General features: G+C 38.1%; 2 protein-coding genes across 4 annotated transcripts in view; one reads left to right on the top strand and one right to left on the bottom strand.

Moving 5' to 3' along the window:
* Positions 1-12,934, top strand: part of CPA6 (carboxypeptidase A6) — a 309,103-nt gene extending 296,169 nt beyond the window's left edge. The window contains exons 10-12 of the mRNA XM_055546193.1: positions 4,844-5,046; positions 9,173-9,257; positions 12,732-12,934. Of these exons, the coding sequence (XP_055402168.1) occupies positions 4,844-5,046; positions 9,173-9,257; positions 12,732-12,919 (476 nt within the window). The 3' untranslated portion in view covers positions 12,920-12,934. The remainder of the gene's footprint in view (positions 1-4,843; positions 5,047-9,172; positions 9,258-12,731) is intronic.
* PREX2 (phosphatidylinositol-3,4,5-trisphosphate dependent Rac exchange factor 2) overlaps positions 1-13,974 on the bottom strand; it is a 787,616-nt gene that overhangs the window by 751,948 nt on the left and 21,694 nt on the right. The window lies entirely within an intron of this gene.

Genomic DNA, 13,974 nt, shown 5'->3' with positions numbered 1-13,974 from the left:
GGAGTTCTCATGGTATCATGAAGTGACTTCTACCACCACACTCTTAGAGGACCATTTGGAAAATAGCTACCAATGGTAGCCACTAGGGAAAACAGTATGGTTTCTCAAAACACTAAAAACAGTATTACCATATGACCCAGCAATTTCACTCCTGGGTACATATCAAAAACAAAAAACACTTATTCAAGAAGGAATGCACTCCAATGTTCAGAGCAGCATTATTTATAACTGCCAAAATATGGAAGCAATGTAAGTGTCCATCAACAGATGAATGGATGAAGATGTGATATACATATGCATTGGAATACTGCTCAGTCATAAAAATAATGAAATTTTGCCATTTTCAGCAACATGCGTGGACTTAGAGGGCATTATGCTACATTAAATAAGTCATACAGAAGTAGGAAGATTGAATGATACCACTTTTACGTGTAAAATAAAAATACAACAAATTAACGAATGTAACAAAAACAGAAGCAGACTCACAGATATACAGAACAAGCATAGTTACTAGGAGGAGGGTGGAGGGGCAGTTATGGGATGAGGGAATGGAAGGTACAAACCACTAGGTGTAAGATAAATTCAGGGACATACTGTACAACATGGGGAATATAGCAATATTTAGTAATAACTGTAAATGAAAGGTAACCATTAAAATTGTGTAACAATTTTTAAAAAGAAATAGTTACCAATTCATAGTAATAACAACAATAAACAAGATATACTGAAGAAAAGAGTGATAAAATATTGATGATGAACATAAAACACCATCTGAGCAAATGGAATGGTGTAACATGTCCTTGGATTGGGTGACTCAGTATTATAATATCCTCAAAAAATCAGTATAAATTTAGTGCAATTCCAGTTAGAGTCTCAACAGGGTTTTTCATTTATGTTTTGGGGGACTGATAAAATGATTATTAAATCTATATGGAAAAGCAAATAGACCCTAAAAAGCACTGAAAAAAAGAATAACAGTAAGGGGAACTTGTCTGATATCAGCACATATCTTAATGCTACTATAGACTAATAGGGTGACAATATGGAAAGAGACTAATAGAACAGCAGAACAGAGAATCCAGGAATAGATCAACAAATGCAACAGAGTTTAATATATGACCAAGGTGGTTTTTCAATTCAGTGGGAAAATGGTAGAATATTTAATAAATTATGCTGAATGAATTGTCTATCAATATAGAAAAACTGAAGACAAAGCTGTGTGTTACATATGTATAAAAAGAAATCCAAAAGGATTAAAGACTTAGATGGAAAAAAGATAAAATGATAACATTCTTGAGGTTTCCCTGGTAGCTCAGTGGCAAAGAATCCATCTGCTAATGCAGGAGACATAGGCTTGATCCCTGACACGGGAAAATCCCACACGCTGCTGAGCAACTAAGCACATGCGCCACTATCGAGCCTGTGCTCCAGAGCCCAGGAGCTGCAACTGCTGAGCACACGTGCCACAACTACTGAAGCCCACACACCAAGAGCCCGTGCTCTGCAACAAGAGAAGCCACAGCAGTGAAACCTGCACACTGCAACTAGAGAGCAGCCCCTGCGCACGGCAACTACAGAAAAGCTTACGCAGCACCAAAGACCCAGCACAGCCAAAAATAATAATTTTTTTTAAATGACAACATTCTTAGAAGAAAACCTACAAACAAGCTATAATCCCTCAGAATAGGAAAAAATTCTTAACCAAGACAGGAAACCCAAAAGCCATTGAAAAAGACATAGTAATTATATAAAATTTAAGATGTTTAAAATTATAAAAAGCTATCATAAACAATTGGAAAGTATAAATATGAGGATAAAATGCAATGCAGATGACAAACATCTATACAAAGCTCTTTTATACATGAGTAGGGCTTCCCTTGTGGCTCATTCCCCCACTGCCAATGCAGGAGACACAGGTTTGCTCCCTGGGTCGGGCAGATCCTCTGGAGAAGGGAATGGCCACCCACTCCAATATTCTTGCCTGGGAAATCCCATGGACAGGGAACCTGGGGGGCTATGGGCCATGGGGTTGCAAGAGTTGGAGATAACTTAGCAACTAAACCAACCAACCAAAAAAGATAAACAGCCCAACAATAATATGAGCTAAAGACAAGATTAACCAATTCAGAGGCATGTCCAATCCAATTTCAACCTATAAATCAATGTTCAAACATACTTGCAATAAGGAAGGCAAATTAAATTTTGCCATCAAAGGCAAAAATCAAAAGGTGATGCACTTTCAGGGTATTGTTGAAAGAGATGGTGCTCTTGACCATTGCTTGTGAAAATATCAATAATAACAATCTTAGTAAGCAATCTGACAAAATTGATGATAACTAAAATCTTTTTAAAACTTTAAAATTATGTAATACATGAAATTTAAAAACTGTAAGTGAAAATAGTACACATTTAAAATGAAAAAATAACCAATGAAAATATGCCAATAACTATGACATCTTTATTTCACTCTCGCATTTCAATGAATTCAGCTGTAAGTCTAGACTCAAATTTCCTGTTTCAAAAAAACTTTGCAAATATTATTCTAGTTTTGCTGTTTAAAATGTCAGGTGAGCTGAGCACTGAAGAACTGATGGTTTCAAATAATGGTGGTGGTGAAGACTCTTGAGAGTCCCTTGGACTGCAAGGAGATTAATCAATCCTAAAGGAAACCAACCATGAATATTTACTGGAAGGCCTGATGCTGAAGCTCCAATACTTTGGCCACCTAATGTGAACAGCCGACTCATTGAAAAAGACCATGATGCTGGGAAAGACTGAGGGCAGGAGGAACAGGGGACGACAGAGGATGAGATTGTTGGATGCCATCACTAACTCAGTGGACATGAGTTAGTGAATTTAAGCAAACTCTGGGAGATAGTGAAGGACAGGGAAGCCCGGCATGCTGCAGTCCATGGGATCGAAAAGAACTGGAACACAACTTAGTGACTGAACAAGTGTTGCTATTTAAAATGTCAGATGTGAATCTAATTTCATTCCTCTATAGATGGTCTGCTGCTTTCTCTCTGGAATTGATTCCTTGCTCCTAAATTTCACTTAACTGTATCATGTTGATATTTTTCCTTTTCTCTCTCATGTTGGTACACAATAAGACCATTTAACCTTTAATCGTGGCAAAATTTCAATTAGCAATTCTTCAAGTGGTTAACTTGATTTTTCATTTAGAAGCCCTACTAATCAGATGTTGGCGATTATTCTATTTTTCATGTCCTTTAATTTTTTTTTCATTTTTACAATTCTTTGTTCCCTTCTCAATGCCTCTGGGAATGTTTCAAAATCCACTCCATCTCATCAATTCACACATTGATTGCATTCATGCAACCCATGAGTTAAGTTTTTTCCATTATATCTTATGGTTCTTTTTTATAACTTCTTGCCCCTGTCTAATGTTTCCAGTGCCCTCCCATATGCCCTTGAGAATATTTACTATGGTTGTTGTGAGCTCTTGTTTCTCTAGCTCATTACTTCTGCTCCCTCTGGAAGTAGTTGCTCAGTTTGTGATCTCTCCTTTACATAAGTGTTGCTCAAAGGTCTAGTTTTTTCTGTTCCTTTTGGAGCCTTAGCTATAGTTTTTATATTAAGTTCTGAGTTCCATATATATCCCAGTTGCTTTTGAGGCTTTGAGTTCAAAATTAGAGTCCAAGGAAGAAAACCACAATTGCTTTAAGTTCCCTATCCTGACTCCTTCTGCATAAATGAGACATAATGTCCTCAAGAATTAGCCTGGTCTTAGTTTTTTCATTTTCAGTAGTGCTAGACTAGGTCATAGACCTACCAACCATTTTCCATTTGTTTATGGAAAGAGTTCCAGCGTTCCAGTTATAGGAGAGATAGCAAGGACTCAGAATGGCAAATCACTATGGAAAATGCCATTATTTCCAAAATTTCTTGGAACCTTAATCCTCTGTGATTATTACTGTAAATCTTATTTTCCTCCCTCTCCTTCATGGACTTCCGTAATTTTTTAATTTCAAAAATATTAAAATTTACTTTTGAGGATTTCTTAACTGAACTGACCCTGAAGATAACTAGAGAGCTCTCTTGGGTTTTATAAAACCAGTTTGACTATAGCTGATCTAAAAATATAACAGAAATTGGCATGTTCTGTGGAATTATTTCTGTTTTGCCTCCCTGTTCTTAATATATCAATATTTGTATCTTATCAGACATCTATACAGATGTCTAGACTTTTCTTTTGATCTGACATTTACTTATTCAACAACTGTTTGTTGAACACTTGCATATTATTGTTCTAGTTGTCAGGTGCCCAAAAAGAAAGACACAGTCCCTGCCTTCACAGAGCATTAGAATCTAACAAAGAATCCAGACTGAATGCGGGTTCGGTTATAGCAGGGATTTCTTCCTATGTTGTCTTCCAGTATATCCCAGGCACCCAGGTCAGTGTAAATATTGACTGCATATTAAATGAGTAACTATTGACACTTAGGACAAGTGGGTTGAGTGTTATGGTGGGAAAGTGCAAGTGTCATGCAGTATATAAACAAGAGGCCTTACCTGCTCTGGGGGGATCATACAGAATTAGTTCTCCAGCTGTTGGAGCCCTCCCGTTAGGGTGTTTTATGCAGGCTTCGCTAAACAAGCAGCATCCAGTTCCTATTCAGGCTGCCCGGCCATTATATACATGGAGGCCTGAGCCACCTTGGATTTTTCAGTATTAATTTCAGTAAATGACAAATTAGACGAACTGCTTAATAATATCGTGTGTTTACAGAAACAACAGAAGAATCCGTTTAACAATGGCTATTTGCGTTTCTTGCTTCTTGCCTGCCCGTGCCTACACCCCATTTTCCTTTCTAACTTGCAGATGAAGGAGCCTCCACGCATCCTTGTGACGATACATACTGTGGCCCGTTCCCAGAATCGGAGCCGGAAGTGAAAGCTGTAGCTAACTTCCTCCGAAAGCACAGGAAGCACATCACGGCTTACCTATCTTTTCACGCATATGCTCAGATGTTGCTGTATCCATATTCTTACAAGTATGCAACAATCCCCAATTTTAGCTGTGTGGTAAGTACTTGAAGCTGGATATGTGTGTCGGGCTTCATGCTTTTCTAATGCCAAGATGGTCCTATGTAATGATGCAACAAGCATTGTGTATATATATACACACACTATACTATATATACTATACTATATATATATATACTATATAGTTATATAGTATAACTATAGTATAGTTATATAGTATATGTATAACTATAGTTATACATATATATAGTTATATATATAGTATATATATAGTATATATAGTTATATATACTATATATATAGTATATATATTATATATAATATATAGCTATATATATAGTATAGTATATAGTATATATATATAATAGTTACTGTATATGATTAAGAAAGGTCTTAATCATATACAGTAACTATTATCCTCATTTTATAGATGAGGAAACTGAAACCTAAGCATACTAAATAATTAAAATAAGAACACACCACTACTCACTGTCATACCCAGGATTCACTCCAAATCTAGCTCAAATGTTGTTGCTTTTAACCACTGTGCTACACTGCTTCTCAAATGCTATCATTTGAAACTATTTACTTTCTTACCACATGTTATTTGGAAAATGTCAGGATAGATTTGATTGTTTTACAACTTCGGTCACATATGCAGGAGTGTAATTAACTTTATTGAGTAAATAATTGTTCATAAATTATGGTCTGACTCTCATTAATTAGAAGCAAGTTTTAATTTATAAGCGCTATTTGCTTAATGCCACTAAGTCTCTGGGCATGTATCTGACAAGTTGGTGCTTAGAATGAACAGCTTTTCAAGCATGAGATTACTTGAAAGTGAAAGAGCAGAGTTCCTTCCTCTCCTCATCTCAGAAACCCAACAAGCTATCCACTACAGGAATTAATTCCTTGTAAATGAGTCTGGTTCTGAGCCTGTAGCATCTAGAGGCCAATGAAGTTCAAAGCCAGGCCTAGCTAATAGATAGTGTTACAAGTAAGGAACAAGGAGGGAGAAGGGATTGGGAGGGGGCGTAGGCAAGCTTTGGGTTGCTGTTGATGTTCTGTTCTTTGTCTGGATGCTGGTTACTGGATGAGTGTGTGCAATTTGTGATCCTTCATCAAGCTATAAATTTAATTTGTATACACTTCTGTAGGTATGTTACACTTTAAAGTTTTTTTCATAAAAGCATCCCCTTTCTTCCTATACCTCAATCTCCAAATCCTGCATCTGTTGCTTGGGATTGCAGGAATCCCTGATCTAGATATCCAGGACCTAAGAGGAATGAGGAACATGAGGTGGTCAGAAGGTGGTCTGGGGAAGGCTTGTTTCCTATCCAAAAGAGGAACTCTGTTCTTAGCCTTTTGTGCAAGAATTCTGAGCAAATTCTCTCTCTTGAGAAATACTGTAAAGGTGGGAGTGATGCTAGATGGTGCTATTCTTCAGCTCCTCAGTGGAGCAAAGACGCTTTTCATTTTCGGTGTTAGTGCCCTGGCAGCGTAGCACCTGTACTGCAATATTTCTATAGGCAGTTGTTCATCCCTTTCTAAATTGGGCACAGCGTCTGTTTGTATCCTCACAACTGATTATATAGAATATGCAATGTATTCAAACTATCACATGAGGATGGTCTCCATATTTTGAATTTATTTTCCCACCAGCAGTTAAATTACTTTCTTTTTGTCTTGGATTAGAGGATATGGTATGAAAATTGGATCAGTGATGAACTCTCCTCCCAAGGGACACTGGACAATGTTAGGGACATTTTTTGATTGCCACCACAGGGGTGGAAGATGTTACTGGCATCTAGTGGGTAGAGGCCAAGGATGCTATGAAATATCCTACATTACACAGGACAGCCTTCCACAGCAAAGAGCAATTCAGTCCAAACTGTCAGCAGTAACCCTATTGAGAAATCCTGTTCGTGGGTTGCAGATAAGCTAAATTGCTAATACCAAGATTACAGTTCTCAGAAACTAGATAGTCTGTGAATGTTAACCAGAAACCATTAAATTCTGTTCAACTTGTTCAAAAGCATTCCATCAATATGTAGGAGTCTGTGGTTCTGCTAACATATTTAGGTCATGAAGATCTTTTTTTTTTAACTTTTAAAAAATGATTATTATTTTTGGCCATGCTATGCCACAGCATGTGGCACGTGAGATCTTAGTTCCTTAACCGGGGTTGGAACCTGTACCCTCTGCACTGGGAGCATGGAGTCTTAAACACCAGATTGCTAGAGAAGTCCCCAAACTTGCTTTAAATATACAAATATTTAAAGAACAAATATACTCCTTACTTAGCTGAGATCCAATAAAGGAGGCCTGGGTCCTTCTGAACAACTCGGGGGAAAAAAGCAATGGAGAAAGGAAGAATCACTTAAACTCATCTAAATAGATGCCACCCTGGAAAATAATTCTTAGAAAATTTGATGAAGTTTCTACTCTGTGGAAGGAATATGCCTAAACCTCTTATCAACATACACCCCAGTCACAGAAGTCCAGTGATCACAAAAGGCTAAAACTATGTTTTGTGAAAACAGGCAGAGTGGTTATCTTTTTTTTTTTTTTCTCAATAGTTTTTTTTCCCCCCTTTGGGTTTAGTCATCTGAAATAATAAGGAAAAAAGGTCTGTTCATATCAGGATGCAGTAATCTTCTAAATGTAGAAATATCTGCCCTTGCCATGGACTATTGCTGAGGCCATTGGAGAAAATGTTAAAAGTCTTTGCACATTCTCCATAAAGATACCTCATTATGGTGTTTACATTCCTATTCTGTTGGCTCCCACAAGGAGAATGTCATCATCAGGGAGATCAATAATAAATGTTTGTCAGGTCCTACTGCCTGGTCCCTAAATAGCCCCTTGTAGTGTTTGCTGCAAATGCTGCTCTCTGCATCCCGGAGGTAAGCGAGAACAGCAGACTGAAGCCAGGCGCAACATACAACACCGCGTTGCCCAGAGTGCTTCAGTGTGCTGCATTAAATTATTCACAGGCAAGTGGAAATGGGAGAGTCATACACCAGTCTCAGCATACTTATTTTCCCCTCACTGGTCACTCAATATGTCTCTAACTCCTTGTTGAAACTAGTCCTTTCACACCATTTGAAAATGTTTTCACAGGGTAGTCTTTATCATTTGAGTTCATCTTAGGAATATTCACCTTTAGGTATTTTGATGGCATTTATTTTTCCTGCTTTTTGGCATAGGTAGAAAGTTCCACCTTAGAATTTCTACATCTTAGCCACACCTGGCTGAGCTCTGCCAGAGGAGTGTGTAACCTTAGAAGTCAGGAAGCATTCTGAAAGTGTGGTCCATTCCCACGAAGGATAAACACACAGAACAAGAGGAGTCACTCCTACTGAATTAAAGGGTTTGGGAACTGATTCAAATGGGTTTTAACTACCTTGAACCTAGCCACTGAAGTATGTACTTAAGGATCAAAAAGATTATCTTGATGCTCTTGCAGATCTATGCTTATTCAACATACATGCAAGAAATAGTGATTAAGGGGACTTCCCTCATGGTCCAGCAGCAAAGACTCCATGCTTTCCCTGCAGGGGGCGCAGGTTCCATCCCTGGTCAGGGAACTAAGATCTCTCATGCTGTGTGGCTAAAAAAAAAATTTTAATTAAAATAATCTATTTTTTTTAATTTCTCTTAAAAATAGTGATTAAGCATCTGTTATATACAACCATGTTGCTAAATGGTGTATATGTAGCTATGAGTAAGACTGACATGAGCTCTGCCCTGTCAAGCATTTTGTAATTTATAGAAATGGTGTCTCTGAACTAGTTCAAAATAAAGAGGGCAGAACACTAAATCGGTCTCGGAAGATGTCTTTATTTCAACCCAACCATTCCATGCAGTGTAACCCCAGTCTGACCACTGAACCTTGATGAACCTTCCTTTCCTTGTCTATATATGGAAATATTACTGATCACTGGCTCACTGTAGAAATTAAGGGAAATAGTGTGCTCTAAAACATATTGCAAAATGCAATATGCAACAAAGAATAACAATATTACCATTAAATACAGCTATTCATCAGTGTGCCCAGCGTTCTCTAAATTGAGTACTGATAATACTCAGACAACATGTCGGTGTTTCTAAAGGTTTCAATGCAGTGATGTATGTGATATAATTTCTCCATTTAAATTAATAGGAATCTGCAGCTTATAAGGCTGTGAATGCACTTCGGTCAGTTCATGGGGTACAGTACCGATACGGGCCTGCCTCCAGCACATTGTGTAAGTTTCCTTTGGATGCTGTGTTGGAATCATCTCTTGAACCAATATCCTGTGTAATGACTTCCCTTTAAAAAAAAAAAAAAGAGAGAGAGAGAAAATATGTTCCCCACTCCCCAAAATGAAATTTTTGACTACCAAATTAGCCAAGGAAGATGGAAGTTTACGTCTGACTAGTTTTACGCTGCTTGACAGAAATGACTGTCCCAATTCAAATAAATCCTACACAGAGAATATGCTAAGCACGTAATAAAGACGACAGAGTTGAACTGAGATCTCATGACAGTACAAAGTACCCAAATGGGCTCCTTAAGCAGGTGTAACTCCTGTGAAATGGTAATGGGCCTTGAGAAGAAAATGAAGTAATGTTTCAGCTCTGAAAGAGCTTCCTTTTTATCCCTTTCCTTCACCGTTCTTGTTATGACATTCTATTTCTTACATAACACCATCAACTGAATTTCTTCTTGAATGGTAATTAAAGTATCTCCTATTTCATGTGAAATAAAGAGATAAAGAGTAACAAGTTCTTTCCAGTGTATGGACATAACTTGGACATATATAGAACCAGGAGACATGGATTCTAGTCTTAATTCTGCCACTAGTTAGACAGAATCCTGACAAAGACGATAATCCTGGGCTTCAGTTTGCACAACTGATGCATGAGGAATGGGACTAGGTCATTTCCCATAGTCTTTCAAACTGTGCAATTCATTAACAGACTTCTCTGGTGACCCAGTGGTTAAAAATCTGCCTGCCGATGCCAGGGACACAGGTTTAATCCCTGGTCCAGGAAGATCCCAAATGCCTTGGGGCAACTAGGCCAAGTGTGACAACCACTGAAGCCTGAGCACCTAGTGCCTGGGAGCCACAAGAGATGCCACCACAATGAGAGGTCCACACACCACAGGAGAAGACCCCACTCTCCACAACTAGAGAGCCCATGTACAAAGACCCAGTGTAGCCAAAAAGAAATGTAAAAATAAAATTCATTGACTATATGATTTAGAAAATCTAGTGAGAAACCATATATTCCTGAATATCTAGTGTCATTCTAGAAGCTCACCATGACCATATAGTGAATCATATAATGTACATTATATGTGGGTGTACAGACATTGACATTCAATTATACTTTTCAATGAGCTAGCAAATTTCTTAATTTCTTTAATTTATCCATTGTAACCAATTTATCCATTTCTAACCAATCACTTCTTCAGCCTTCAGAAGAAATGCTTGGCTTGTTAATTAACATTGTTTATAAGTTTATCCTGGTAATGGTGATATCTTAAGTATCAGAAATTTTTTTTAAGTTAATGATCATTGGTCTAATGCTGACCTTTCTATAACTGTCTTTTAAAAGAGCCACTTTGAAAGGGGAAATATAGTATTTTTTAAAATCACATTACCAGTTAATGCCAATACAATATATATTAAAAATCTAAAAACATTAATTTTTAAAAAGCCTTACTCACAGTTCACCTTTCAGCTTGGTTTTAAGACACAGTCATAGTGTTATATTTACTGAGAGCAACCTGTTACCATAGAAATGAGGCTGTCATATCACCATGATGTAAGGGTTGGCAAATATTGTCTCTGACTTCGGCTACTATGGCTACTATTTGCAGTTCCAGTGACTGACTCTAACCCAGAGGGACAAGAAAGCCACAGCCTACCTTCTGGCCCCAACTGAAGCAAAGGGGTCCTGGGAAACAGCAGAGTCATTTGATTGTCATCGTTATGTAATTCTGTCTAACTAGTCCTAGCAAAAATGGCATCAAAAAGTGGTATCATTTGAGAGGGAAAATTTTTAAATAATGGTGTAATGTTAGGCTGGATCATATAAACTTCAGGAAAAAGTATATAAAGATTCTTCTATGAAAATTTATTCATTTATGAGTTAATTATTAAAAGCATGTTATGCTAAAAACTGCATACTAGGCACTTTGGGGTTAAAGGTATTAAACAGTAACACCAAATGCATCCTGATTGCTTTAATTTTCAAAACAACTCTATGCAGTAGGTACTATGATCCCTTTTTCAAAAGGAAGACTGAGGCACAAAGAATCCCAGAAGGTGCTGTGATTGGACACAGTCCAAGCCCACAGTGTGGGCTTTCAGTTCTGTGCTGGAAAGCTGGAGTGTATAAGGTCACAAAAGCCAGAAGGAGAGAGTTGCCAGAATGGATTATCAGCTAGGTTAAATGCTGCTGAGAGGCTAAAAGTGTGATCTGAGCAAGGAAAAAATGAAAAAGGAGATTAGGCCCGCTGTCATAGGTGACCTTCAAGAACAAAGGCTTCATAGTCTGGTAGAGGCAAGAACCAGATTGAAAGTGGTTGAGGATGTAGAAGCAACATATATAGATTATCTTTTGAGAGCTAAAGCAAAAGAAAGAAGAAAAAGAAGATAATATATAATAGGGATCTTGAGAAGGAAGTGCTCCAGGGAAGTAGGGCTGGGACAGTTTGGTCAATGAGGATGCAAGAGAAGGGGTGGTCTATTAGCAAAACAAGGTCCTGGAGAAGGGACCCTCTCACTACCAGAGAAGGCAACAAAAAATAGCATCAGACAATATCACGTGTAAAAGACGAGCAGCAGTTCTTCCTGAGCTAGGAGAAAGGTGAAGAGTGGGATGGAAGCAGAGGAGGTGCTGGGTTAACTACCCATAATGAGAGTGGAAACAGTGATAAAGTAAGGGGCAGGACCAGAAGAGAATGACGAAGGGTCTGTAAGTGAAAGTCTAGAAAAAGGCACCTATAATACTATTGGTAATGGAGAAAGACTTCAGAATGAATGAATTTACAACAGATTTTCTCCATCTCCCTGTTGAGATCGAAAATGGAGAAACTGGACTTCAGAATTGAGAATTAGTAAATCAAAAGCAGAAAAGGGCTAGAAAAGAAGGGTCTAGTGAGAAATTTAGTGGTGTAATTCATAGTCAGCTAGAGAGTTCAATGAAATTCTAAGAAGCCTGTGGGCAGTCTTAGAAACTGCAATAAGTAAAGGCAAAGAACAAGTTCATCAGGAGTGAAAAACAGGGGATATAGAAGAAATGAGGTTTTCTGAGATCAGAATTTCAATATTCTAGACCTTGGAAGAGAAGAAAAAAGCCCACAATATGGGTATGTTTCTTGGTGAATGAAGTGAGGGTGGAGAGAAATGATATTGAAGTTGAAGCTGAGAAATTGAGGTCATTGTACTGGAAAAGCATTGCTGCATAGACTAGATCCTCCAAGAGCAAAGTTTTCATAAATGTCAGAGGCAAGAACCAGACTGAAAGTGGCTAGGATGATTTATGATGATAGCAGGTATGATTTATAAGTTCCATGAGCTCAGTGTTAAGGAACTCTGGTTAAATTGCTCCTGTTGAAAGGGTATTTAAGTGGAAAGATTTAGTATAGCTTAGTAAGCAAGTACTATATATACATTTTGAAAATTACATACTCTAGTGAAGTTGACAATTTTTTTTTTAACTTTTAGATGTGAGTTCTGGTAGCTCAATGGATTGGGCCTACAAAAATGGAATACCCTACACGTTTGCTTTTGAACTACGTGACACTGGGCATTTTGGCTTTTTACTCCCAGAGACACTCATCAAACCCACCTGTACAGAGACCATGCTGGCTGTGAAGAATATCACAATGCACCTACTAAAGAAGTGCCCCTGAGCCACCCCAAGGGGCAGGTCAACCACCAGAAAGAGCCGATTCTGTGCAAGATTCATGTGAAAGTTACAGAGAAGGGCAACTGCTGAGAGGGAACCTAACTGTGGACTTTAAAATCTTCTCATGCAATCCCATTATATTGCCTACTTTGTTGTAAGAGAAGACATCCATTTCTATCCTTTTTGAGTCTTATTTGTTTAAGTGGGGAGGGGATATTTTCTAATTTTTTGTCTCAAGAAATGTACAAATTGGGGATTCTACTTCAATAAATCTCATCTTCTCAATTAAAATCTAGGCTACTAATTATGTTTTATCACTTGGTTCTCATGTAAAATGAAAATTTTTAGAATGGAAAGAAATATATTTCTTAATATCATAAATATAAAGCCTAATAAGACCTCAGATTATTCATATCACCCACTGGCATTAGTGCACCAAACACCTATAAAGATGTAGCAAGGAAGGGCAGTTATGTTCAGACTTCAAGAATGCCACTTAAAAAAAAATCGAGTAAACATTAATTGAGGAGCCACACAGTGTTAAGAGCTTTACACTTATTAGCAATCTCACCAATTCCTCAAATACTATTTGGCTTCCCTGGTGGCTCAGAATCTGCAATCCCAGCTCCTGCAATGCAGAAGACTTGGGTTTGATCCCTGGGTCAGGAAGATCCCCTGGAGAAGGGAATGGCTACCCATTCTAGTACTTTTGCCTGGAGAATTTCATGGAAGAGGAGCCCAGCGGGCTACAGTCCATGGGGTCACAAAGAGACAGACTGAGTGACCTTTCACTTTCAGACACTACTGTCATTCCCATTTTTCAAATGAGGAAATTGTGGTTTAAAAGGATGATATCAAGCAGGGGGTGGGATGGGGTAGATTGGGTAATTGGGATTGGCATATATACCCTGCTGCTGCTAAGTCACTTCAGTTGTGTCCGACTCTGTGTGACCCCATAGACGGCAGCCCACCAGGCTCCCTTGTCCCTGGGATTCTCCAGGCAAAAACACTGGAGTGGGTTGCCATTTCTGTCTCCAATATATACGCTACTATGTATAA

Source organism: Bubalus kerabau, chromosome 14 (assembly GCF_029407905.1).
Source record: "Bubalus kerabau isolate K-KA32 ecotype Philippines breed swamp buffalo chromosome 14, PCC_UOA_SB_1v2, whole genome shotgun sequence".
Lineage (NCBI taxonomy): Eukaryota > Metazoa > Chordata > Mammalia > Artiodactyla > Bovidae > Bubalus > Bubalus kerabau.
Note: the sequence above shows the minus strand (reverse complement) of the source record. Positions and strands in the feature narration are given on the sequence as shown.